Source organism: Protopterus annectens, chromosome 3.part0 (genome assembly GCF_019279795.1).
Source record: "Protopterus annectens isolate FY-2018-M chromosome 3.part0, PAN1.0, whole genome shotgun sequence".
Classification (NCBI taxonomy): Eukaryota; Metazoa; Chordata; order Ceratodontiformes; family Protopteridae; genus Protopterus; species Protopterus annectens.
In genome coordinates this window covers 1,344,230,114-1,344,256,875 of record NC_056731.1, presented here as the reverse complement: position 1 = coordinate 1,344,256,875, position 26,762 = coordinate 1,344,230,114, and the positions used below count along the sequence as shown (strand labels likewise).

The following is a 26,762-nucleotide window of genomic DNA, read 5'->3' as shown; positions in this document are numbered from 1 at the left end:
TACAGCATCATGCATCCAAACCTAAAAACGTTGCAGCTGACTGCATGGCACATCACATAGCAGCAACTATTCCAGATCTCTCCCAAAGGGTTAAAGACATTATCCTTGAAGCCCGCAGACCTTCAACAAGAAGAAACTATGCAGGGAAATGGAAAAGGTTTGTCATTTGGAGTGCTGAAAGAGGGAAGGATGTGTCGAATATAGATATGGCTAACATTCTGGAGTACTTGGCAGAGCTTCTACATACAGGCCTGTCCTATTCCTCCATCAAGATACATGCATCAGCTATTTCAGCAGAATACAGCTTTGATCCACCTGTCTTCTCACATCCTCTACTCAGGCAGTTCCTCAGAGGGATCAAGAATGTAAAACCTCCTAGGAAACCACCACTGCCAGCTTGGGATTTGAACTTTGTGCTAGAAAAGTTGACACTTGCACCTTTTGAACCAGCAGCAACAGCAGACCTACAGCATCTTTCATGGAAAACTGCTTTCCTACTGGCAATAACCTCAGCAAGGAGGGTTTCTGAACTTCAGGCCCTAATGGCAGTACAACCCTTCCTAATCTTCCACCAAGACAGAGTGTCCATGAGGACTAATCCTACATTTATGCCTAAGGTGGTATCCAGAGTGTCCTTAAACCAGGCAATCCGCCTACCTACCTTCTTCCCCAACCCACAAAACAGAGGGGAAAGAATGCTGCATACCTTGGATGTACACAGACAGCTACGCTACTACCTGGACAGAACAAAAAGTAACAGAAAAACTGACCAGCTTTTTGTAGCCTATGCAACAGGAAGGAAGGAAAAGCAATTTCCAAACAGACAATCTCCAAATGGATAGGAAATTGCATACGATTCTGTTACTCCTTCCATGGAAAACCAATTCCACAGAACATACGACCTCATTCTACAAGAGCAACAGCCACTACCACAGCCTTCTTACGAGGAGTGGCAACCAAGGACATTATTGAGGCGGCTACTTGGACCTCCGTGCATACATTTGCCAAGCATTATAATTTACCTCTGTATTCCAGATCCCGAGCAGGGTTTGCCACTGCTGTACTGCAAGGGATGCTAACCACACCATAATCTATTCTTCCTCCTCCCTAGTTGGCTATGGTATTCTACCCAGTTGTTATGACTGCAGATGCATCCATGAAGGACATAGTACAGTTTTGTACCTACCATAAATGTAGATGTCCGAACCGGATAGCATCTGCAGTCAGGATTACCCTCCTCCTTCCCCTCTGTGGTACTCCTAGGGTATTTACCCTCCTAATAGCTAGCTGGCGGGGGGGAGTCTTTTATGGTGTATTTGTTTGTATATATGTACATACATGCTTAAAATGTGTTTGCCTTCTATCCTTTGGGGAACATTGGCATTTTTACCCAAAATTTAGCCTTCCAAGAGGGCAACTGGCATCTGGGGCAAGAAACACTGAAGAAAATGGCGTCGGCTGATGCCTTTATACCCGAAGACCAGCAGAGATGACGTCGGGTGAAGTGCGACATCAGCCGAAGCCGGACCCGGACTTTGGAATCCGGCCGACCGAAGGGCTGCCTGACGACAGGACAACCCAGTTGTTATGACTGCAGATGCTATCCAGTTCGGACATCTACATTTATGGTAGGTACAAAACTGTACTTTATATTTTTCACCCATCTCTGGTGTGTTTAACATTCTGTTAATTTTTGGTACTTCTGTTTTTAACAGTTTTACTTGCATTCTTGCTTCAGTTCTTGAGGCATTTCAGACGTAACTACATCAAGTTTTTTCAGATGATCTTTGTGAACAACTCATTTCATCTTTTCAGCAAAATGCAGTCTGTTTTGAATGCAGTTATTTTTTTTTATTTTACACATCTTTGAAACATGCTTTTCTAGCATATAAATTACAGAATGAATTAAACATAGAGTAGTGCCTTCTGTTGTGCTTATAGCCAAATCTAATAAGGACAGCTTAAATTTCAGTGGCACATTCTGTAATGTTGTTCTCTTGGCTGTTTTTCTCCTATCTCGTGAGTTTTTTTCTCTCTGTCATATATAATGGGTTTGTCTAACTCTTATTTTATTCTGTTTATTTGAAATAATCTTTTACATATACGTTTTTTGACTTAATTTTTAAGTGGGTACTAGTAATTTAATTTGATCTACATCACATTCTGATGAGATCAAGTCAGATTCTTTTAAAAACCTCTGTAGTTTTTAATTTCTTGTATTACAAACTGCTTTATCTGTTATGAATCATGCATCTCCTCAAATACTATCTTTGAGTCTGCCGTTCAGCTATAACAAGTACTCTTAAGAATAAATGATGGGCACTTTTTGGGCTAACAGTAATTACAGAAGTCCTTTGTTTAAGCAATGCTGTTTTGCCATTTTCCTCTTCAAGAAGATTTAAGAATTTCAGTACCTTAAAGGCTTCTTCCTCTGTGACTTGCAGGAGAGTAGAACAGTCTCTCCTTTTCAGGCTTCCTGTCTGTTTCCCTCACAGTGTTGAATAAATCAGTTTTCTGTATCTGTAGCTTTATTGTGTTGTGCTAACTTTCCATGCTGCAGTTGAATTGCTTTTGGGTGGAATTGAACCGTTTCTACTGAAAAATTGTCCTCTGCTTGCATATGCATAAACTATTAAAGCAAATATTTCATAATTTCTACTGTAGTATTTCAGCTAGCCAGGAGATGCCACATTTCATTTTTAATTAAAACAGTTAAAAAATGCATAATCTTTTCCAGGGGAACACTCCACATTTGTGCATGCGTCTTAAATGCAACACACGCACACACACACACACACACGCACGCACACACACGCACGCACACACACACACACACACACACACACACACACACACACACACACACACACACACACACACACACACACACAAGTTTCCTTTTCCTCCTGTTGCTGCTTTTTGCATGGAATTGAAATGTGGATAACTACTACTGCTGCTTACTGCCATGACGATGTGTGTGTGTGTTTGTTGTGTGTCTGTCTGTCTGTCTTAGCTGTCTGTCTGGCTGGTGCTATGTTATATAAAGAATATAATTTAATATAATAATAATACAAGGATGGTGAATCAAATAACACATGCACTAAACAGCCCAAAAGTAAATTTAATCCATCACTGGCCAAATGCATTTTCTTTGAATGTGGGTTTCAACGAATGTGAGTTTCAGAGTCAGAGTAGTTTACTGTTCATGCCTAGTCTGTTCATTGCGAGACTGTATAGTTTCGTTTAGCAAATGGCAATCAGTATTAGTACTATAAAGTTTGAAATAAAAGTTTTAAATTAAATCCAAATGTCTGTAATCATTGTAGAAGTAAAGAAGAAAATATTATGTTCACTGACAGATTTGAACACTGTTAATGTAACTGGGGAGAAATAGTAATTGGACACTGGAATGGCTGTGGTGGGGGGGCTGATCCATTACCCTGCATTGGGTCCCATTTGACCGTGATCTAGCTATGCTTGAAATAGCCCTGCTTTTACTTGGGGAATAAGTACAGTGTAAGATGATGTAGTAAGTATCAGTATTTTAATCTGACCAGCTGAAGGTAAGTTTTGCCTTCAGAGTTTATTTTTTTCAGTAGAAAATGGTTTACTTCAAACCAAAAGCAGTTCTGCTGCTGTGTGGAAACTTAGTTGAACACAAGAAAACTGCAGAAACGGAAATTTGACTTATTCATCACAGACGAAAAGCCTGAAAAGTAAAAGCATGTTCTATTGTCTTGTAAGTCACAAAGGTGCTTCAGACAGATCCATGTTACATCTTGCAAAATAGCACTCATTGAGTGTGTCAAGGACAGAGATTGGCAGGGAGGGTCCCTCATGTAATTGATCCAAGCAGAACACCATGAGAAGATGAAATGTGTGGAGAGGAATCAATCAGAGAATCATGAAGATTTGTGTGTGTGTGTCTATCTGAGAAGTTGTCTCACAGTTCTCACTTTCTTACCAGCTGTTAATCGATTAGTGATAAGACAGACTTGCACCCGCCCTCCTCTTTGGCTGATGGCTTGGGGCTTTAAAGAGGTGCATTCATAGCAGTAATCTTGGAGAGTGTATCCTGCACTGTTAACCCAGGCAAAACTACATTTTTACAGCCAGATGTTTTAATGACCACCTCTGCCTTTAGAGTAACCCCTTGAATACCCTGACATCTGCTAAGTCGTAGTAGTCATTATAGAGAGCCACTCTCCCTGGGCCTTCCCCTAATCCAAGCATCTCTAAGTTGCCCAGATTGAAAACCATCTACTGAGTCCTTCCTTGCCAGCAGTGCTCATTTAATAGGTGCAAGCACTGGATGCCAGACAGCTTTTTGGTGTTCATATTCAGTTCTTCCCAGCCTTGTCCCTGTGCGTCTTTTTTGGGCACACCCTTCTTCTCTACTGCTCCTCTATTACTTAGTTGACCTCACATGCATCCTTTTAATGCAGATCCACTTAGTTTTGAGTTAGGGATTAAGGAAGACCACCTTTAACCTCTCTGTTCTAAGAGTGGGACTCAGTGGCCCAAGAAGGCCCTTATTTCTGAGACAGTTAAGGACATTGATTCCTCTGCTACCTATACCTCCAAGTCTTATGACTGCTCAGTTGGAGAAATCTAAGGCAAATTAATTTCTCCATGGACTGGCCCATCATCCCCTTACTTTTCTCCACAAAAACATATTTTTGATTCTTTGGGAAAAGAGGAGGAGGAGTACCAAGTCAAGATGCCATATTCGTAGAGTAAAGGTACACAGGCATTACATCCTTTGCTCCCAGAAAGGTAGATGCCATCTGCAGGACCCTAGTGTAGTGGACTGAGGTCCTTGCTAAACATAATTTAGTCATGTCTTATTTTATGGTCTGCACAATCCAGAACAGGGGAAAGATTTCAGCATCTTTCTCCTTATCCACTGGTAAAGAATAGGGATCCTGTTTTTTAGTGACTAAAAAAGTAAAATTCTGTTTCCATTTCTTCAGAGCCTAGCAAATTGTTCCATTTTTAAAATCATTTTTTTTTTGTTGTTTTTTTCCATTCTTGATGGTAACCCAAATTGTTTTCACATGGTTTAGGCAGCGCAAATATGTTGAGGGGCTTTTGTGGTTCTCTAAACTTGTACTGCCTTTAACAATTTGCAGTTTTTTGCACTGTAACATGACTTTGTGTTGTGTGCATTGTGAAGGTCACTTCAGTCCTCAGTCCCTGTTATCATAAGGTGGGTAAATTGAGTGAAATGTGGCTTAAATATATACTACACCAGAGGAAAGTGACCGGCTGCATTGATAAACAAAACTCCTTTGTTGTTTGCTCCAAAAGAGTTGCATTTTAGGGAGTATATTGATGGTAGGAAGGACGGCAACAAAATTTATAAAGTTTAGGATCCTTGCATGAAAGAGTTTGCCTAGGTATTTTTATAGATTTCACAGAGAATTGTTCCACAAATGGACAGCATAGATTCACAGGTATATAGTAGGCTAACAACTACCATGACCTTTATAAGCCTAGCCATGCAACCCAACCCATTTCTGTCCCTATGTTTCATGGGCGTTTATTAAGAAGGGAGTATGTTAGGAAGTTTCTCAAGGTTATGTGGGAAGAGGGGGGTATGTTAGTTCAGGAAGTACTGTCTACCTCTGTCTATAAGTGATATGGGGGTCAGACACCGTGCACGTTTCTGATTTCCCATCCATTGTTCAAGGTTATGCTTAAGTAGTGTTAGAGATGGACTCTGCTTCTCATGGATGGGGAACCTGTTCCAGAGCTTTGGATCCTCTGAGACACGCATCTGTCTCGCTAGCATGTCTTATTTATGTCACAAGCAAAATTTAAGTCCTTGGATCTAGTGATTCTGATGATGTTCATTTTGCAAATGTGCAAAAACCGAGAATGCCTTTTATGCCAGGTATAGATCTCCTCTCAGTATCCTGAAGGAGACAGAGTATATAGCTAGGGCTTTAAGACCATCCATATAGGACAATGTGGTTATACCCTGGATTCTTCTGATAATGAATCTTTGTGGGCATTCCAACTGTTGCATGTGTGTGGTCAGGTGCATGCTGAAGTAGATATAATCAGTGATGGGTCTGATAAAGGGACAAATAGAGTGATAGTATGACTTCCATGGACCTGGATGCCTTGCCCTTACTTATAAGTTGGGCGACATGGAATAATTTTCTTACTACCTTAATCATATGTTGAGCAAAGGCCAGGTTGCTGCATACATACATTCTCAGATTCTTGACTACCAGGCCAACTCTAAGGGGTGTCTTATCAATGAAGTAATTAGCTTGGGTGACAGTTTTCCAAAAAGACACTATAATGCATTTTAAGTGATGAAGATGTGATTAGAAAGACAGGAGTACCTGAGAACATGTATTTTGGGAATGTAACGTGGTGATAGATTTTAGAAATTCCCTACAGGGTGTTTTGTCAGAACTATTGGGAAAACATATTTTCTAAGGAAGTGATCGGTTTGCCCTGAGATTTCTAAACGTAATTGCATACACGTAGTAAGGCCTTACTAAATTTAATGCTGCTGGCTGCCAAAAAGCAATTATTAGAAAATAGAAATCAAAAACAAAACCAAATGTAACAGAATTGTTGAATGTTGTAAAGGAGATATAAGGACATGGAGATGGAATCTTTAGGAAAGGAAAGGAGTAAATTACATAGAAATAAACAGAATTCATGGGAATAATATGTGCAGAATAATGTTCAGGAGTGATTTTTCAGGAAAGGCAGGACTTGAGCAATTTGTGTAATGGTAAATTTAATTCTTAAGACAAAATCATATCCGTGCAATGCGTACAAATGGAAAAAAAATGTTGTAGTAGTTTTTCTTTTCTAAAATTCAGTGTGTACTCATGTAACAGTTCTGTGCATGCTATTTAAAAAAAATATGGAAACAAACTATTTCCAAATGAATCTGCAATGCATTTCTCTTCTGTTATACAAATCTTGGCAAGTAGCTACCATGAATAGTTAAAGCCCACTCTACCAAAGCAATAGCTACTTTAGGGGTTTTCGTGCAAGGGTTAGACTAAAAAAAAAAAAAAAAAACATTCTTGAAGTAGCCATTTGGCCCTCAGTCCGCATCTTCACTCAACATTACAAACTGAATGTTCAGTGTAGACCAAAAGTATGGTTTGCTAAGGCCGTCTTTTATGGTAAGATGTTTGAATTAATCAGTCGAATAGATGTCAGTGCATATACCCTCCCTCTGTCCAGTGTAAGGGTGTACAATTGAAGTTTTACCTTACGGCTTGAGTGGGGTATTCCCTAACTTCTTTCTCTCCCCCACCATAAAACTTCCTCTGTTCTCAGAATTCACCCTGCATGTAATATTTTAATATCAGATTTCTGACCTTTCCTTGGGATGTTATTTTTCTATCCTACTTATTTTTTTATCATGGCAAGAAAGCTCTGAAAATGGAACAGAAGTACGTACCTGTTATACCAGCATGGCACATACTTAGGGCAGACTTATGGCTCTTGAGGAAAGGATCCTGAGGTGTTTAGTAGGCTGGATGGACAGATGGGATCTTTGCGGGAAAGTCCCAGATGTTAAGACTATTGCACTGATGATCTATTGGAACATCTACCATTATGGTGAGTTACTTACTCGGTTGTTCTTTGTTTGCACTGTTATGTTTTAAGTATAGTTGAAATACTCTGCTTTGTGTTTTCCTCCTTTTTGTCCAAAGATTATCTGTTTAAAAATCCAGAGTGTTGCACAGCATTACGACTGTCTGTTATCTAATGTGGCGGAACACTTTAACATTTGTTTACCAGGAAAGTCTGACTTGGACCAAAGCCAATTTTCAGCAGAGGCCCGAGGAGAAACACTAGACGTATGTCTTTGTAACAGGGAGGAAACCGGAGTACCCAGAGGAAACCCACACGAGCGCAAGGAGGACATGCAGACTCTGCACAGAAAACCAGAAGCTAGAAGCTCTCAGTCCACTCCAGCACGAGAAACGTAATTTGTTGTAACGTAATTTATTGTAAACGCTTTCGCTGGAAAAAATTCTCCAGCTTCCTCAGACAAGAAACACTTTTACAATTAAACACACACTTTTAAAATCCCACTTAAAATACGAACTACCAATGAAGTTTGTTGAACCTCCTGATGTCATGCAAGCACATTAAAAATTAAAGCTACATGGGGTTAAACCGTCACAATAGCCATAATAGTGATTATTCAACCCAACTACATACTATTACTACAATACTGACAGCATTAAAAATTGCCAGTACTATTATCCTCTTCTAGGTGATTATTTGCAAATTATGCATGATTAAAAATACACTACATAACGAACCACCTACTACCCACAACGGGTTCTTACTGTCCATACAATTGTTGTTAATGAACAATAATGGAGCCAGTACTGAACTCAATACTAATAGGATGAAATATCTGACATCCTAGCCAAACATAAAAATGAAAATAAAGTATAAAAAACTATATACATATACACACTGAATAAAAAATAAATGAAGAATTTAAAAACATTTAAACATAAATGTGTATAAAATACACCAAACAAACAGATTATACTAAACCTTATTAATAAGAATTTACAAATATTTAATTTTATTGATATTGTGACAGGCAGTAAACACTTTGAGCTCATCTTATACAGCATATAAACCACATTTACCTAGCTAAAGCTTTCTTTTGTAATAAGCATTTTATAGACAATGCTTCATTTAACCCTGGTAAAGTGTAAGCCCCTGTCCGAATTTGCCATGCTAATTCAGCTTCCTCCAATGCCAGCTCCCAGGGACCCCCTCTTAAATTCCTCTCTATTTTTTCCAACACTACAAAGGAAAACCTATGCGTGGGCAATTCCAAAATATGTTTTGCTAAAGCATTCATGATAGATTACTAATACTATATGTATGTTCATAAATTCTTTGTTTAATTTTTCTTTCTATTTTCCCTATGTAGAAAGCCTCACAGTGGTCACAAACTGCTGTGTAGACTACCCCCTGAGAATCGCAGCTGAACTTAGCATTTAGAACATATTCTCTATTTTATTACCTTAGTGACATTAATGAAATTACATTGGTGGCATCTGCCACATTTGTACATCCCTGTATGACCCTTGACTGTTTTTATTTAGGATTCTCAACTAAACTTTTCAAATTCGAGCCTCTTCTGTGTGTGAACTGGGGCACTTGACTAAAGACTCTTCTTAACCCATGGTCATCTTGAATGAACCCCCAATTTTTGATGATAATTTCTTTAATATATTGAGAATCCAAAGAAAAGGTTGTCAAGAATCTGATGTCCTGCCTAGCACTTGAAACCCGAGAGTGATTGTTCTCTACCTCTAAATGTAATGGAAGGGGGTTGATGTCATACCCTTTTGACACCAAGGGGGAGAAATGTCCGTCTTTTATTGATAACTTCATCAAAGATGAACTCAGTAAAAGCCTGTGGGTAGCCCCTCTTACTAAACATAGATTTAAAAAAATTGCATTCCATGATGAAATCTGCAAAGTTGGAAACCATTCTTGCTGCCCTTACTGCCTGCCCCTTGACTACCGCTTTCTTTTGATGCAGCGGGTGGCAGCTTGAAAAATGCAAGAATGCATTTGAATAGGTAGGCTTACGGAAAATGGTCGTCCTGAATCTAGTATTCAGGCAGTCTTTTGAAAGGTGGATATCAAGATAATCAATCTCTTCATACCCTATTTGATAGGTAAATTCTAAAAAGTTGGTAAACATTGTAATTTCATCTATGAATGATTGAATTAAAGATGCTTCACCTTTCCATATTAGGAACATGTCATCCTGGTATTGTGTGTACCAGGCTCCATGTTCCCTGAATTTCAACTTTTTAAATAAGAATTCTCTTTCCCAATAAGCCATAACACCATTAGCAAAACTGCTTCAACAAGGGGTGCCCATGGCTACCCCGCTTTTCTGTAAAAAGAACTGATTCTCAAAGAATGAAAAGTTGTTATTCAGGACTAACTCTAACAATGTTTCGATAACGTGAATGTCTTTGTTATCAAGCCCCTTGAGATAAAGGAACTCCCTAACCCATTCTACACCAAGTTGTTGGGGAATAACAGTGTACAAGTCTTTGACATCCACTGTAATGAAAATTAAACTGTCATCATATTAGATATTCACATTCTCAAGAAAATGCCAAGAATCATGGCAGATTTGAAACTCAAGATCTGACAATTGGTTTTAACTTGGCATCCACAAATTTAGCACACGCATATGTAATGGATCCTCTACCATCCACTATTGGTCTAAAAGGTGGATTGATTAGGTCCTTATGAATCTTGGGAGTACCAAAAAACTTTGGAATAATGGGTGCTGGCATAATTAAGTAGTGTAGGACATCAATGTTGATACTTCCTTCCAAAAACAAATCATTTAAAATGTTATTGATAGTTCTGTATGCACCATTAGCTTGGTTAAGGCTGATCTGTTCATATATAGCACTATCTAAAACAGCCTGCATTCTACTAATGGAATCATGCTGATGCATGAATATTAACCCTCCCCCTTTATCGGGTTTCATAACCCGTACTTTACATATATTCAGTAGCTCAATAAATGCGAGTTCTTCGTTAGTAATATTCTTGAGCTTGTTTACATACCATGTGTTGTTAAACAACAACCTTCTGAAATCAATTTCACAGGCTTTTTCAAATAGAGCTAGAGTATCTTGCAACTGTGGGTTGAACAAACTAGATACTTTCAGGTTGTTAGTCAATGTAGAGTTAGACCCCATAAGGTAAGAGAGATTCAACTTGCGGACAAACAATTTTATATATGTTTTGCTAAAGCATTCATGATGACTAGATTACTAATACTATATGTATGTTCATAAATTTTGTTTAATTTTTCTTTCAGTTTTCCCTATGTAGAAAGCCTCGCAGTGGTCACAAACTGCTGCGTAGACTACCCCCTGAGAATCGCAATTGAATTTAGCATTTAGAACATATTCGTGAAGTTGACTTGGGCCACACAGGGTTACAAGACAATAATTTGAATGAGTCCATGAACGGTATAGTGGACAATTCTACTCCATGGGTTCGCCGTAGTGAACGGATTAGGAATAATCAACAACGACAGGTGCCTCAACAACATGAACAAACAGCTGGACTCAATCCTGCTGTTCATAGTAACAACACAAACCAGCAGGATTTTTGGTTGAACAACGAAGTGCAGCAACAACATGTTTCGAACCGGCACACAACAGGCGGCTTGGTTAGAACAGGAGATAGCAGAATCGGAGGAAAAGATAAAAAGAGACTTGCCACAAATTCTTCTAAGTACTGAAGGGGATTTTAAGATTTTTTAACTTTAGTTCCCTACAGGTGGACAAGGATATGGCCAACTTTTTTTCTAAAGGTTTGACTTTTGTGCCTGACAAGAGGACCAGTTTGGTTAAAACCATTATGGACCTTAAATTGTTTGTCCGCAAGTTGAATCTCTCTTACCTCATGGATCTCTTGTCAGGCACAAAAGTCAAACCTTTAGAAAAAAAGTTGGCCATATCCTTGTCCACCCGAAGGGAACTAAAGTTAAAAATCTTAAAATCCCCTTCAGTACTTACAAGAATTTGTGGCAAGTCTCTTTTTATCTCTTCCTCCGATTCTGCCATCTCCTGTTCTGACCCTGCCACCTGTTGTTGGTTTGATGGTTCGAAACATGTTGTTGCTGCACTTCGTTGTTCAACCGAAAATCCTGTTGGTTTGTGTTGTTACTATGAACAGCAGGATTGAGTCCAGCTGTTTGTTCATGTTGTTGAGGCACCTGTCGCTGTTCATTATTCCTGATCTGTTCACAACGGCGAACCCATGGAGTAGAATTGTCCACCATACCGTTCATGGACTCATTCAAATTATTGTCTTGTAACCCTATGTGGCCCAAGCCAACTCCACGAATATGTTCTAAATGCTAAGTTCAATTGCAATTCTCAGGGGGTAGTCTACGCAGCAGTTTGTGACCACTGCGAGGCCTCCTACATAGGGAAAACTGAAAGAAAAATTAAACAAAGAATTTATAAATATACATATATAGTATTAGTAATCTAGTCATCACGAATGCTTTAGCAAAACATATTTTGGAATTGCCCACGCATAGGTTTTCCTTTGTAGTGTTGGAAAAAATAGAGAGGAATTTAAGAGGGGGTCCCTGGGAGCTGGCATTGGAGGAAGCTGAATTAGCATGGCAAATTCGGACAGGACCTCACACTTTACCAGGGTTAAATGAAGCATTGTCTATAAAATGCTTATTAAAAAAGAAAGCTTTAGCTAGGTAAATGTGGTTTATATGCTGTATAAGGTGAGCTCAAAGTGTTTATTGCCTGTCACAATGTCGATAAAATTATATATTTGTATTTTCTTATTAATAAGGTTTAGTATAATCTGTTTGTTTAGTGTATTTTATACACATTTATGTTTAAATGTTTTTAAATTCTTCTTCATTTATTTTTTTATTCAGTGTGTGTGTGTGTGTATACATATATATATATATATATATATATATATATATATATATATATATATATATATATATATATATATATATATATATATACACACATATATACATATATATATATATATATATATATATATATATATAGATGTTAAGTTGTCAATCTCGCCTTCATTCTTGCTTGATGGGTTCGAGCCGATCCTCGGCTCCGACTGCACTTGCTAAAGCTCGAGAGTCACTTTTACCAGCTCGAGGCAGCCCCATATCCCATGATGCAAGGCGGTAAGTACCCAGATCTCGTTTGCCGCTTCGCTTAGGAGGTTTTCTTTTTACCAGCTCCTGGTAAGTTGTTCACTTTTGTGATATTAAGCCCCTTTTTAGTCATAAAAACCCTTATTGATAGTTTTAAATTTATATTCTACCTTTTCTGACAGAAATTCCCTGTCTCCTTTAATTTTTGTTAGTCAATCTCTTCCCTATCCCATCCCCCCCCTGTTAGGGTGTGTGTGTTGGTTTTTATAGAATACCTTTTGGTATTTTGTTTAAGTTAATTTTGACTGGTGTGTGTGTGTGTTGTGTTTCAGCACCATGTCAAAGGAGAGGGTCTCAGGTTTTAAGAAGTGTGACTCGTGCTGTCAGAAGATGTCTCTGACAGACGGTCACACTTCTTGCCTGTATTGTCTGGGCCCTCTTCACCTGCAGGACTCCTGTGCTATTTGTCACTCCTTCAGCCAGAGAGTCCTGCAGGAGAGACGGAATAAACTGATTCTTAGGGGCCTTCTTAAGCCGGAGGGCTCTCCGGCTAAGTCGGCTCCTCCAAAATCAGTAAAACCTTCCAAGGCCCAGGCTTCTGTATCTAAGCCTGCGGCCTCGGCTCCGACTCGTTCTGAGTCGAGATCGGCTCCGGCTGGAGCCGATTCTAGCTTGACAAAGCCTTCGGCACCGATGGCTATCGGTGCCGAATCTGTATTGTCCACTTCGATGTCGGCTCCGACACCCATGTGGCACAGGCATCGGTGTCGGCTCCGACACCGTTACTTTGGTGGCTGTATCGGCTCCGGCTGGAGCCGATACATCGAGGCTTCCTGTCGGCTCCGAGAGGTCGGCTCCGACAGGATCTATAGTATCGGCTCCGATGGCTCTTTCCAGGAAGAGATCGAGGTCTCCTTCCTTGGAGCCGATACTTTCGGCTCCAGCTTCACCTCTTCTATCAGAGCGGAGCCATCGGAGCCGATCTTCAAGGTCTTCCAGACTGTCAGATCATGACCTTGAGAGAGTGGTCAGTAGATTACTTAAGTCACAGGTACTGGCCCAAATGTTACACAGTCCGTCTCAACAGGCGACTGTTGGTCCACACCCGTTACAGTTCCTCCTTCAACTCTACCCCAGAGTTTGGAGTTGGAGTCTTCGGAATGGTTACTGCTACGGCTGGAGGACGGATACCCCTTCTGTTCCTTCAGCCTCTACTCTTATCTCCTCTTGAGACCTTCCTTAGAGGGATTCGTGGTCGGGCTTCCATGGTCTCCTCCGAGGGGTGAGTGGCATCGGACCCTTGTCCGAACCCGCTCTTCCCCTTGGAGCCTCGGCCTTGGTGAGCTCGGCTCCGACATCTGCCTCGGAGACTTCCCTTCGGTGGTCCCTGGAGTTCCTAGCTCTTGAGCGGGTTCTCTCGGACCTGCCTGGGAGGGGAGCATTCGAGTGATGAAGAGTGTACTGGCCACTGGTATCAGTCAGCAGTCTGTTCCGTAGCTCCTCCCACTATAGTACCTGTTGACATCTCTGCCACTTCTCTTGCTACAGGACCCAGAGATCCTCCGCCTCAGGTTTCCCATTGGGAATTTCCCCTCTTCCGAGGATTCTCCTGATGTTTCGGGAGATCCTCCTAGGAAGAGGACTTGTAAGAGGAAGCATGTAGACTCCCCCGAGTCTGTCACTGGATACTGACTTTGATGAGTCAGAGGGATCCCCTAGATCCCCTCTGAGGATGTCTCCTTCTCAGACATCCTAGAACTTCTGAAACAGAGGGAAACTGGCCCACCAACAATCCCTCTGAGGATGAGTCAGTATACCTAGAGGCGTTTGGATCTCGGCCCTCCACCTCCTGGGTATCTCCGCCTTCGACCCCTTATGCAGGTGATTGCACGAAGGTGTGGGCAGCTCCTGACTCTGTAGAGCCAGTCCCTAGGAGGCCTTCAAAATTTATCACTGCCCCGGCGACAAACAATTCCTTACTAAGGGTGTCCACGCTGATGCCATGGTGGTGGCTGCGGCCACCAAAAAGGAACTTGCAGATCCTTCCGTGCCCGTTCATCCTCCTAATAAGGACTCTAGGACCATGGATAGGTACGGTAACCGGATGTTTTCCTCAGCGTCCTTTGCTATGCTCGCTGAATTACCTATGTCACTTCACCAGACTCCAGAGGGATATCCTGAAGGAGCTGGGAGAAGTAGTTCAGGATCCTACAGCTGCAGGGGCTCAAGAAAAAATTGCTTCTCAGCTAGGAACCCTCAATTCCATTGCAAACTCCTCCATGCGGCTAATATCTTATGCTGCGGATGGAGGGAGTAGAGCCGCAGGCACAGGTGTGGCTCTTAGACGCCAAGCCTGGATGCGGCTATGTGATTTTGCGGATCCCTTTAAGGCGTCCTTCACAAATTCTCCCTTTGATGGGTCAGCTTTGTTTGGCCCTCAGGTGAAGGAAACCTTGACCAGGTGCGAGCAGGACGGCAAGACTCTTTCTGCTGTTGGAGTCCGTTTTTCCACCCTTCTAGGCCTTATCCCAAAGGACAGAAGGGTGGGAAGATGTGGTTCCGTAAATCCCAAGGAGTCACGCGGATTCACGTGGTCAGTTTACCCCTAGAGGCAGAGGGGGTAACAATAACAGACGCGCTCTAGAGGCAGAGGGGTCCAAGAACCAGGGAAACAGGGAGTCTCTCTCTGACAAGCCCTTTCAGCATCCCTGAGGTGTTGCCCGGCTGTCCCTCCTTGGAGGCAGTCGGGGAAGATTATCACTGTACCCAGAAGCCTGGCATTCCCTCACTCAAGACAGATGGGTACAGTCGATCATATCCAAGGGTTACATAATTCCTTTCGAGGAAAGTCCTTTCCCCTCAAATTCCCTTCCAGATGTACCACCGGTCTAAGGGACATTGCAGAGTTAGAAATCGCAAAACTACTGCAAAAGAGAGCCATTCAGCCAGGTACAATAGACCATTCAGAGCCCGGAATCTACTCAAGGTTCTTTTGGTCCCCAAAAGACGGGAGACTGGAGACCAATATTGGATCTCAGCAGACTCAACAAGTCTGTCAGGAAGACAAGATTCGAATGGTCACTCTTCAGTCAATTCTGCCCTTCTTACAGAAGGACAACTGGATGTGCTCAATAGATCTTCAGGATGCGTACTATCACATCAAAATTCACAGACGCTCCAGGAGATTTCTCCGCTTTCGGCTGGGGTCCAGTCATTTCCAGTTCAGAGCCCTGCCCTTTGGTCTCACTACAGCCCCAGAGTGTTCACCAAATGCATGGCAGTGGTCACGGCTCACCTGAGACGTCAAGGATTCCAGGTGTTTCCGTATCTCGACGACTGGCTCCTGTCAGCCACCACCAGACATCAGCTTATACAAGCCAGGGATTACACAATAGACCTTTGTTCTCATTTGGGCATCTCAATCAACTTCGAAAAGTCATCCTTATCGCCCTGCCAGTCTATTACCTTCATAGGCGCAAACTTAAACACTGTTCGGATGTCAGCTACCCTTACAGAACAAAGAGTTTCAGACATTCAGACTCATGTCAGGATCATTCTGGCCAGCAAGAAAATACAGGCCAGAATGGTTCTGAAGGTATTAGGTCTCATGGCTGCGGCCATTACTCTTCTTCCCCTGGCTCGATTCTACATGCGCCTTCTTCAGTGGATGCTGTTCACACAGTGGTCATACCAGCAACTTCCAATGCGTCACCAGATTCTGGTGACACAGACATGCAAAGAACATCTTGCTTGGTGGATCACATCGTCTCAGGTTCACCAAGGCAGGTGCTTTGTACCTCCGTCCCCGATAGCCACTGTCACCACGGATGGCCTCCCTGATCGGGTGGGGGGGTCATTATCAGGGCAGGATGGTTCATGGGACGTGGCAACCGTTCGAGTACCATCTGCACATAAATGTCTTGGAGATGAGAGCAGTGCTTTTAACGTTGCAAGCCCTCAATGACTTTCTTCCCGTAGGGACAATTGCAGTCCACACAGACAACATGTCTGTAGTTTGGTATATCAACAAACAGGGCGGAACCAAGTCCTACCCCTTGTGTCGAGAAGCGCTCAGACTTTGGCAATGGGCGATCTCCTCTCATCGGTTTCTGGTAGCAACGCATATCCCTGGGAAAACCAACATTATAGCGGACAGATTGAGCAGAGCTATCCTCATGCCTCACGAGTGGTCTCTCAAGCAATCTATAGCGGAAGAGATTTTTCTGGAATGGGGTCGTCCATGTTGCGATCTTTTGCTACCCCCCAAAACAGCAAATGTCCAGACTTCTCCTGCCTCTACCTCTATCAGGCCATCCCCCCAGAGACGCTCTGCCCCAGGATTGGCCCCAGGGACTTCTTTATGCCTTCCTCCATTTCCTCTGATCCCTCAGGTGATCCAGAAAGCTACCGCTTTGAGAGCCAAATTGATTCTCATTGCCCTTACTGGCCTCGACAAGTTTGGTTCCGTTCCTCCATCATCACCTCTTGGTGCAGCCGTGGCATCTGGACCCAGTGCCAGATCTACTGATTCACCAATCCGGTCAGCTGCACCGGTCAATTCCTTCTCTCAACCTCACAGCATGGTTGCTCCACTTCCTTCCTTAGCCAGGCTTCCTTTGATCTCTAACCCAGTTAGAGACATCATAGTAGCTTCACTAAAATCCTCTACCAGGAGGATTTACACAAGCAAATGGAACGTTTCTCTTATTGGGCTAAGGCCCAAAATATTGATCCTTTTACTGCCCCTGTTCAGGCAGTTCTGGACTTCTTAGCAGAGATTTTTCATGCAGGCTCCTCTTCTTCCACAGTCAGGGTTCAATTGGCTGCTATTTCCAATTTTCATGTCGGGATAGCAGATCATAATATTATGTCCCATAGGCTATGCAGGGCCTTCTTGAAGGGAATTTTCCTACTAAAACCTCCAATCAGGAATCCTCCTCCTCAGTGGGATCTAAATTTAGTGCTGACATCCTTGATTCTTCCCCCCTTCGAGCCGGCTGTTTCTTGTTCCCTGAAATATCTTTCTTGGAAAACGTTATTTCTAGTGGCTATTACATCTGCCAGGAGGGTGTCTGAACTTCATGCTCTTTCGGTTCGACCCCCCTATTTGGTTTTTCACAAAGACAGAGTATCTTTGAGAACTAACCCAACCTTTTACCTAAGGTCACTTCAATGAACAATTTGAATCAATCCATTGATCTCCGGTATTTTTCCTAACTATTCAGACAGAGCTGAACAAAAGCTACATTATCTTGATGTCCATCGTCAACTTAGATATTATTTGGACAGAACAAAAATTTAGAAAATCTGATCAACTTTTTGTTTCCTATGGATAATAAAAAGGCCTTCCTGTTTCTAAAGTGACTTTGTCCAGATGGCTTTCTTCGGTCATCACTGAAATTTATACTCAGGGGAAAACAGCTGTGCTCAAAACCTACACCACTTTCATCTACGAGTTTAGCTACTTCTACTGCTTTTCAAGCTAGACTTCCTTTGGACTCTATTTGTGCAGCGGCCACTTGGGCTACTCCTCACACTTTTGTTTCCCATTACAAATTGGACTTGGCCTCCAGGGACAGAGCCAGTTTTGGCTCTACAGTCCTCAAGAGTTTGTTCCATTGAGCCACCGAGGATAGAGGTGCTAGGGACGGGGTCCCATGAAGGAAGAATGAAGGCGAGATTGACAACTTAACATTAAGAAGTTATGTACCTACCATAACGTTCCATGTTAGTTGTCTTCTCTCGCCTTCTTTCTTGCGACCCTCCCTCCTTCCCCCTGGCCTGGACAGACCTTGTATAAGAAACTATTATGCTAAAGACCATTCAGACCTGGTCCTTTTTTACATCTGTAAGTTTCTTCTTCCTTTGGGAAGTATTTTATGCTTGGTGCTATTGCCCTTTATTAACAAACGAGATCTGGGTACTTACCGCCTTGCATCATGGGATATGGGGCTGCCTCGAGCTGGTAAAAGTGACTCTCGAGCTTTAGCAAGTGCCGAGTCGGAGCCGAGGGATCGGCTCCGAACCCATCAAGCAAGAAAGAAGGCGAGAGAAGACAACTAACATGGAACGTTATGGTAGGTACATAACTTCTTATTTTTTATACTGTATTTTCATTTTTTTGTTTGACTAGGATGTCAGATATTTTCAACCTATTAGTACTGAGTTCAGTACTGGCTCCATTATTGTTCATTAACAACAACTGTATGGATAGTAAGAACCCGTTGTGGGTAGTAGGTGGTTCGTTATGTAGTGTATTTTTAATCATGCATAATTCGCAAATCATCACCTAGAAGAGAATAATAGTACTGGCAATTTTTAATGCTGTCAGTATTGTAGTAATAGTATGTTGTTGGGTTGAATAATCACTATTACGGCTATTGTGATGGTTTAACCCCGTGTAGCTTTAATTTTTAATGTGCTTGCATGACATCAGGAGGTTCAACAAACTTCATTGGTAGCATTTGGAGCTACCTGGAATGGAGCATTTCTCCCCGGGCCTCCGCTGAAAACAGGATCTGTGGAACCTAGTCGGACTTTCCCGGTCAACAAATGTTAAATAAAAAAAATAAAAATAAAAAAAAGTTCGTATTTTAAGTGGGATTTTAAAAGTGTGTGTTTAATTGTAAAAGTGTTTCTTGTCTGAGGAAGCTGGAGAATTTTTTCCAGCGAAAACGCTTACAATAAATTACATTACAACAAATTACGTTTCTCGTGTTGGAGTGGACTGAGAGCTTCTAGCTTGTGATTTTCCTAGTTTGTTTATTTTTTTCTGATTTTTAGACTCTGCACAGAAGGCACTCCAGCTGAGAATCGAACTGGAGAACCTCTTGCTGTGAGGCGACAATGCTACCACTGCACCAAACACTTGGAACAATTACCCCTTGAACTTTACTGTCAAGCGACTTACTTATTTCACTTTTTTCAGAACAAAAGTAATAGCCTTTATATGTTTTTTCATCATGCATTTATCCCCTACTGCCTGCCAACCATCAGCCTTGTACAGCCATTAGGCCTATTTTTTTCCCTGTGGTTTAAATCCCTACCCCTTTGCAGCTGACATGAATTTTCACTAAAACAAGGGCCCTGCTATTCACTTTTCTAAAGCCAGAATGGGAAAACTTCTGCACACACCCACTTCATGAAGCTGTGGCCTACTGTAAATGTAACTTGGCAGAAGTTGCACCTTTTTCCCCAGTCTATCCACTTCATGTTATTTCCCACCCTCATCTGGGTCCAGTGTTGCAACACACCACACTTCTACTCTTCCCAAGAGTTGGTGAGATTACACAAGCCACTCAGTCCTTCTCCCATCCACCTTCTCCAGTGCTCATGCTCTAATCAAAATTGGGTTGTTTGAGTCATAGTAAGGGCTTCTTCCTCTACACTGTAGAGCTGGACTTAGCAATATCCTTTCTGTGTTGGAGATGGTGTTCTGCAGTGCATGAAGCTGTGCTTGTATGAGGCAGTGCCTAGCAAACATGCACCTGGAAGGAAGTGCCTCATGCAAAAGTCCAAGAAAACCTGCTGCAAAAGCTAACAACAACCATTTTAATACCTAAATTGTGCATCTTTTTACAGCAGCTGTAAGATAAGCATCCATCTTCAGATTTATTGAATGTGCGTACTCTTAATGCAGTCATTACAAAGATGTTCTTCGAGTTTCACTGTTCCAATCATCACATTTGGGTTATCTGCCTGCAGGTAGCCCTCAGCCGGCCTGAATACCAGAGTCCTGGATTCCTGCTTCGGATGCTGTCTCTTCTTTTATGACGTCAGGTCATCAGGGGTATAAAACATGCAGCCGACACCATTACATCAGTCTTTCTTGCTGTGCAGTGCCCGAAGCAGAAGCAGTTCGCAAGTGCCGGTCGGCCAACTCCTGAAATTTACATTTTCAAGTTTCAGAACCGAAGTCTTCAAAAAAAAAAGATAAGTACCCCATTGGGGATCTTTTTTTCTTGCTCCAACCAATGTCAGTAAAAGTTAACAATTGTTTTACCTGTGGAAAGCAAGTACCTCATAAAGATTTTCGTTCGAACTGCATTCCTTGCTTAGGCCCAGACCACGACGTCCCTCGCTGTCGGTTTTGTGCCTTGTTCAGTCCCCGGGCTATTTTTGCAGCAAATTATTTTGGTACTTGGTAACAGTGCTCCAAAATGACTTCGTTAAGCCATCCGACTACCGATCTTCCAAAAAAACGTAAAGATATAGACAGACAGAGACAGACTGCATAGGTCCAAAACTGCTGACGCTTCCATTAAGCTAGTCGCCAGTCCACCGGTACTCAGTGAGGCGCTTTTGCAGCCCCTGATACCCGCTACTTCAGATTCGCAGGCCTCTACTGAGATCCATTCGGAGTCTGGTATGCCACGATATGCTTCTTCGACTATGGAACCTGCAGATGTCTCTACCTTGGATGGATCCGGAGCTGCTGTGCAGGCACCGGCTTCTGAAGGTGTATTCAGGCCTACAGACTTGCATTTTAAACTGACGCCATCTTCATCCAGGCTTAAAATTCGCACCTCGCCTAGAAAACAGACATCCAAACCGCATGCTCAGGCCCATATGCCTAAAAAAATTATTAGAATGGCTGAAGACCTTATTACCTTAATTAGGAGAAGCCAGCCTTCCCCCTCTAAGAGACCTAGAACTGATTTTCCTTCTTATTCTTCTGACCAGGAATCTGATATTTCTGTTCCTTCTGATTACCAGGATTTGCCCTTATCGACCTGTGAGGATTCTGATGCAGAGGATTCCATTCCCTCTGCCTCCAATCCAGAAGATTTTTCTTTTGGTGAAACCTTGCACAGTCTAAGGGAGCATTTCCGCTAGGAAAGCCAGGATTACTCTGACTCCAAAAAGAGGCTTAGGGAATTCTTACTCCTTCCTCAACACAGGCCTTTAGCTATCCCTCCTGTTCTGGACATGGTAGATGATGCTTTCTTGGAATCTAGCCTTTCCCCAGACACTTTACCTCCAGCTCCTAGAAAACCTGACCGGTATTACAGAGTACCTGACTCTCACAAGTTCCTCTTCAAGAATCCTACTATGGATCCAGAGACCATTTTCCAAGGACCAAAAGGCATTAAGGCTACTGCTGCCAAAAATCCTACCCCTTCTGATAGAGATGTTAGAGCCTTAGACAGATGAGGTAAGAAGGTATACGCTTCTGCTACTTTGGCCATTAGGGCTTTAAATTGCCAGTTTCATATGTTAAAGTACCAGCAGCATATTATGGGACTACTTAAACAGAAAATGATGTTGATTCCTGACTGTGCTGAACACAAATTATTACAGGATTTAGTGCATTCTGCAGAACAAGTTGGTAAACTTACTTTTCAATGTGGTTTTGACTCTTTAGAAGCATATTGCAGGGCTGCTGTCACTGGGTCTGTACTTAGAAGGCATGCTTGGCTTAAGGAGCAAAACTTGCCAGATCATGTTAAAGCTAAATTACTGGATGCTCCCTTAAACCAAGACCGCCTTTTTGGCAACAAAGCACAAGTCCTCAAAAGGAAGGAGGAAAAAGCTAAATCTATGCAAACTGTTAAAGATTTCTTACAAGTACAGCCTCCCAGATTTAGTAGACATTGGCCTTCAGAGAATTAGTCCATTCCAGTCTCTTCCAGGCCCTCTTAGTCCAAACCCAGGACCAGCAGACCACCTAGGTTACAGTCTCAGACTGCGCACAGGTATAAGCAGTGGGTGGCTTCCACTTCCAAAGCAGGGAGCAGTAAACCACCCCCCTACGGAAAAATGGCACAGTGACTTAACCTTAACCCTCCAAATTCCTGCTCAACTGCCTGCTCCCTTAGGAGGAAAGCTTGCCTTGCATGCAAAAAAACTGGGAACTCATTACCCGGGACAAATGAGTTTTGAATACAGTTTCCCAAGGATACAGATTCCACTTCCACTCCCTACCAACCCCAAATGGTTGGCCAGACCTACCCCTAAATCAGTGGGCGGAGGTCCAACAGCAGGTTCTCTCTCTTCTAAGTATCAGGGCTATTCAGCCTGTCCCAGCAGAACAACGGGGACAAGGATTTTATTCAAGACTTTTCCTGGTACCCAGAAAAGACAGCTCCTGGCGTTCTGTCCTGGGCCTCTCTATTCTAAACACCTTTCTGGTAATCCCAAAATTCAAAATGCTAACACTTCAACAGCTTCTTCCTATGCTAGACAAAGATGCCTGGTTGGAAACCTTATACTTAAGGAAGCTTACCTGCACACTCCAATAAGGGAATCTTGCAGGAAATACCTACACTTCAGGGCAGGCTCCATGCACTATCAGTTCTCTGCACTTCCCTTTGGCTTATCTACTGTGACCAGGGGTATTCACAAAGTGTCTAGCTTCAGCCATTGCATTTTGCAGGCAGAGAAATTTTCAGATATACCCATACTTGGACGATTGTCTGATTCAGGCAAAAAGCCAGGACTTGCTTTTACAACATCTGGCATTTGTAAAGAAACTTCTAACACCTCTGGGGTACACCATAAATGAAAAGAAATCTCACCTATTACCCTGCCAACAAATTGTATTCCTGGGAGTAAGCTGGAACACAACTTTCCAGATGGCTTTCCTCACTCCAGAGAAACAAGTTCATTTGACAACCTACTTCAAATTATTGGCCACAAAACCCCAGCTATCTGCAAGGAAAATTCTGCAAGCCCTGGGATTCATGGCCTCTTGCAATCTACTAATTCCATATGCAAGACTGCATATGAGGAAACTACAATGGTATCTAAAAAGCCTATGATGTCAACATTCTCAGGACCTGGAAACAGTGATTCCTATCATTCCTTGTATAAAGACAGAGTTCCTTTGGTGGGCAGATGCCTGCTTCCACAACAAGGGGTTCCCTTTCACTCTACCCCCTGCTGCCCAAACCCTAACAACAGATGCATCAGACTATGCATGGGGGGGCGCATTTAGCAGGGCAGTGCATTCAGGGCAAATGGAACCCGAGACAGATGCACCTGCATATCAACCAGAAAGAAATGTTAGCTGTGCAGAATTCCCTGACAGCCTTCAAAGACCGCATTCTTCCTGGACAACTATTGGTAAAGACAGACAACAGTTATGTGGTACATAAACAAGCAGGAAGGAACCCACTTGTACCCTCTCTGCAGAATAGCCATGGCTCTGTGGAACACAGCCTTGAGCTACCAAGTGCACCTACAAGCTCAATTCCTGCCAGGCAAGCTAAATTCACTGGCAGATGACTTAAGCAGAAATCTCATGGACCCACACAAATGGAAACTGGAACCAAACATATTCAACCTCTTGAGGAACAAATGGAGGACTCCAGAGGTAGACCTGTTTGCCTCCCCTCCGAACTACTAATTGGACACATTCTGCACAAGGACTCCCCACAGTCAAGCTTGGAAAGTTGATGCCCTCTCCTTTACCTGGGAAAGCCTGTCGGTCTATGCCTTTCCCCTCTGTCTCTCCTCTTGAAGGTTCTGCTAAAGATCAAACAGGACAAGCCAAGTACAGTACGGATTGCATCAGACTGGCCATGCCAGCACTGGTACCCCCTCTTGCGCAGTATGACACTGCTGGAATCATGGCACCTGCCTCAGACCCCTTCCCTGCTGTCCCAGCAGGCGGGCCAGATTCTGCACCCTCAGCTTCAAACCATGAAACTTGCAGCCTGGCTAATTCCTTGAGCTCTCCAATAGCATCCCTCAGTAAGCAGGTGCTAGATGTCATCCTGGAGACAAGGAGGCTTAGTACTAGAAAATCCTATGCTGAAAAGTGGAAAAGATACTGTTCTTGGAGCCAGACTCGGGGGATGGGCACAACAGTGCCCAGCTTACCTCATATTCTTCAGTACTTAACAGAAATGCTCCACAATGGCCTATCCTTCTCATCAATTAAAATTCATGCCTCTGCCATTTCAACTCATTGTAATGCTGAGCCACCCCTCTTCTCTCACCCTCTGCTAAAACAATTCCTTAGAGGGGCCAACAATTTAAGACCCCCCCCAGGAGAGGCCCTACTCCAGCCTGGGATCTTAACTTTGTATTGGAAAAGCTCACTCTCCCTCCCTTTGAGCTAGCTGCAACAGCAGAGTTGAAATTCCTTTCTTGGAAAACAGCATTCCTTCTAGCCATCACTTCAGCAAGAAGAGAGTCTGAATTACAGGCCCTCATGGCAGTGGAACCCTTCATTATCTTCCATGCAGGCAGGGTTTCCCTCATGACCAATCCTTCCTTTATGCCCAAGGTGGTGTCTAGTGTGGCCCTAAATCAGTCCATTCACTTGCCTACTTTCTTCCCTAATCCACAAAACAAAGGGAATGAATACTGCACTCTCTGGACGTGCGCAGGCAACTTAGATTTTATTTTGACAGGACATAGCCTCTCAGAAAATCTGAACAGCTACTAGTTGACTTTGCTGCAGGGGCAGGAGGGGAAGGCCATTTCAAAGCATTTTAAAATGGATAGCCCATTGCATTCATTTCTGCTACAAGCACCGTGGAAAACCTACCCCACATTTCTGCTACCTTTGCAGCCTTTCTCAGAGGAGTCCCTACCAGGGACATCCTAGAAGCTGCTACCTGGAGCTCTGTACATACCTTCACCAAGTATTACCACATACCTCTTTTTTCTAAATCCAGAGCTGGTTCTTGCAGGGCTTAATAGCTGGAACTAATGCTCTAACTTCCTCCTCCCTTCCTTAGCTTTGGGAATCAACCCAAATGTGATGACTGCAACAGTGAAACATGAAGAACATAGTAAGTTGTGTACACTTACCATAAATGTAGATGCTTGAGTGTATTCACTATTGCAGTCCTTGGTTACCCTCCTCCAGCCCCCTGACTTCTCTTGGCTCTACCTTTCCTTCTTGTTTGGTATATTTAAGTTTTCTGGTGTATTTGCTTTTTGATGGCGGTGTACCATAACATATAATTGCTTCCCATTGTGGGGCACCTGATATCTGGGGCAAGAAAAACTGATGTAATGGCGTCTGCTGCATGTTTTATACCCCTGACGACCTGACGTCATGGAAGAAGAGACAGCATCCGACGCAGGAATCCAAGACTCTGGTATTCAGGCCGGCTGAGGGCTACCTGCAGGCAGATAACCCAAATGTGATGACTGCAACAGTGAATACACTCAAACATCTACATTTATGGTAAGTGTACACAACTGTACTTTTTTGAATTATTACATTGTTTATATGAACCAGATAAAATACATTCTCATTAGTTATGGTAATTATAACATTATCTCTTCAGGCACGGTTGAAACTGTTTCCCCATCAGACAGGAGAGTTGCATATTCTTGGAGTTGTTTACAATCTTGGAACTACTACTGCCAATATTTCAAATGCAATTGATGGAACAGACCCTACTGCTGGAACACAAGCAGGTGAGCCTTTAAAAACACAAATGTCCATTCTCACCTGGAAGTACATTGGTTCTGATGATTTTTGAACTAACATTTTTTTTTGAAGATGGCAAGTTCGTGTGCACTTGTTCATTTCCTAATAGAGACCATGTTTTAGCAATTGTTAAGATTTTTACCCCCTCATGGGATGCAATTAGTAAGTAACTGGAGCAGCAGGACTCCACTCAAGATAGTTGTGGTTTAAGCACCAGGGTTCAATTGCTCCTCAGCAGTTTGTTAGTTTAACAGATAATTTTGCTCCAGGATATTCTGAAAGCTGGCATAATTGGTGAATTTGATCTTTTCTCAGAAGGAGGTACATTTTTGTGAATGTTTGCTTAAAGTTTTTACTTCACTTGAAACTACTCAGATTTCCTGGACTGGGTTGTGTAACAGCTCTGACAACAACTGCTACTAAATTTTCTTTATCTGATTTTTTCTTGAGAAAGGAAATTCAGCAAATTATGTCTTAAAATATTTGTCCTGTTAGATGGACGAGTTTCAAAGTAAAGATAGTATTCAAGATAGCTTAATTCAGTGAACTCAGGTTCTTCCGTCTTTACTGCTTCAACAACAGATTGAGGACACTGATTCACCATCTGATATGGATTGCAGGTTAAATGGAGATGCATATAAACTTTCT

General features: G+C 42.4%; 1 protein-coding gene across 1 annotated transcript in view; it reads left to right on the top strand.

Moving 5' to 3' along the window:
* TRAPPC8 (trafficking protein particle complex subunit 8) overlaps positions 1-26,762 on the top strand; it is a 3,178,250-nt gene that overhangs the window by 1,784,925 nt on the left and 1,366,563 nt on the right. Inside the window, exon 17 of the mRNA XM_044065843.1 lies at positions 25,969-26,101. Within this exon, the coding sequence (XP_043921778.1) occupies positions 25,969-26,101 (133 nt within the window). The remainder of the gene's footprint in view (positions 1-25,968; positions 26,102-26,762) is intronic.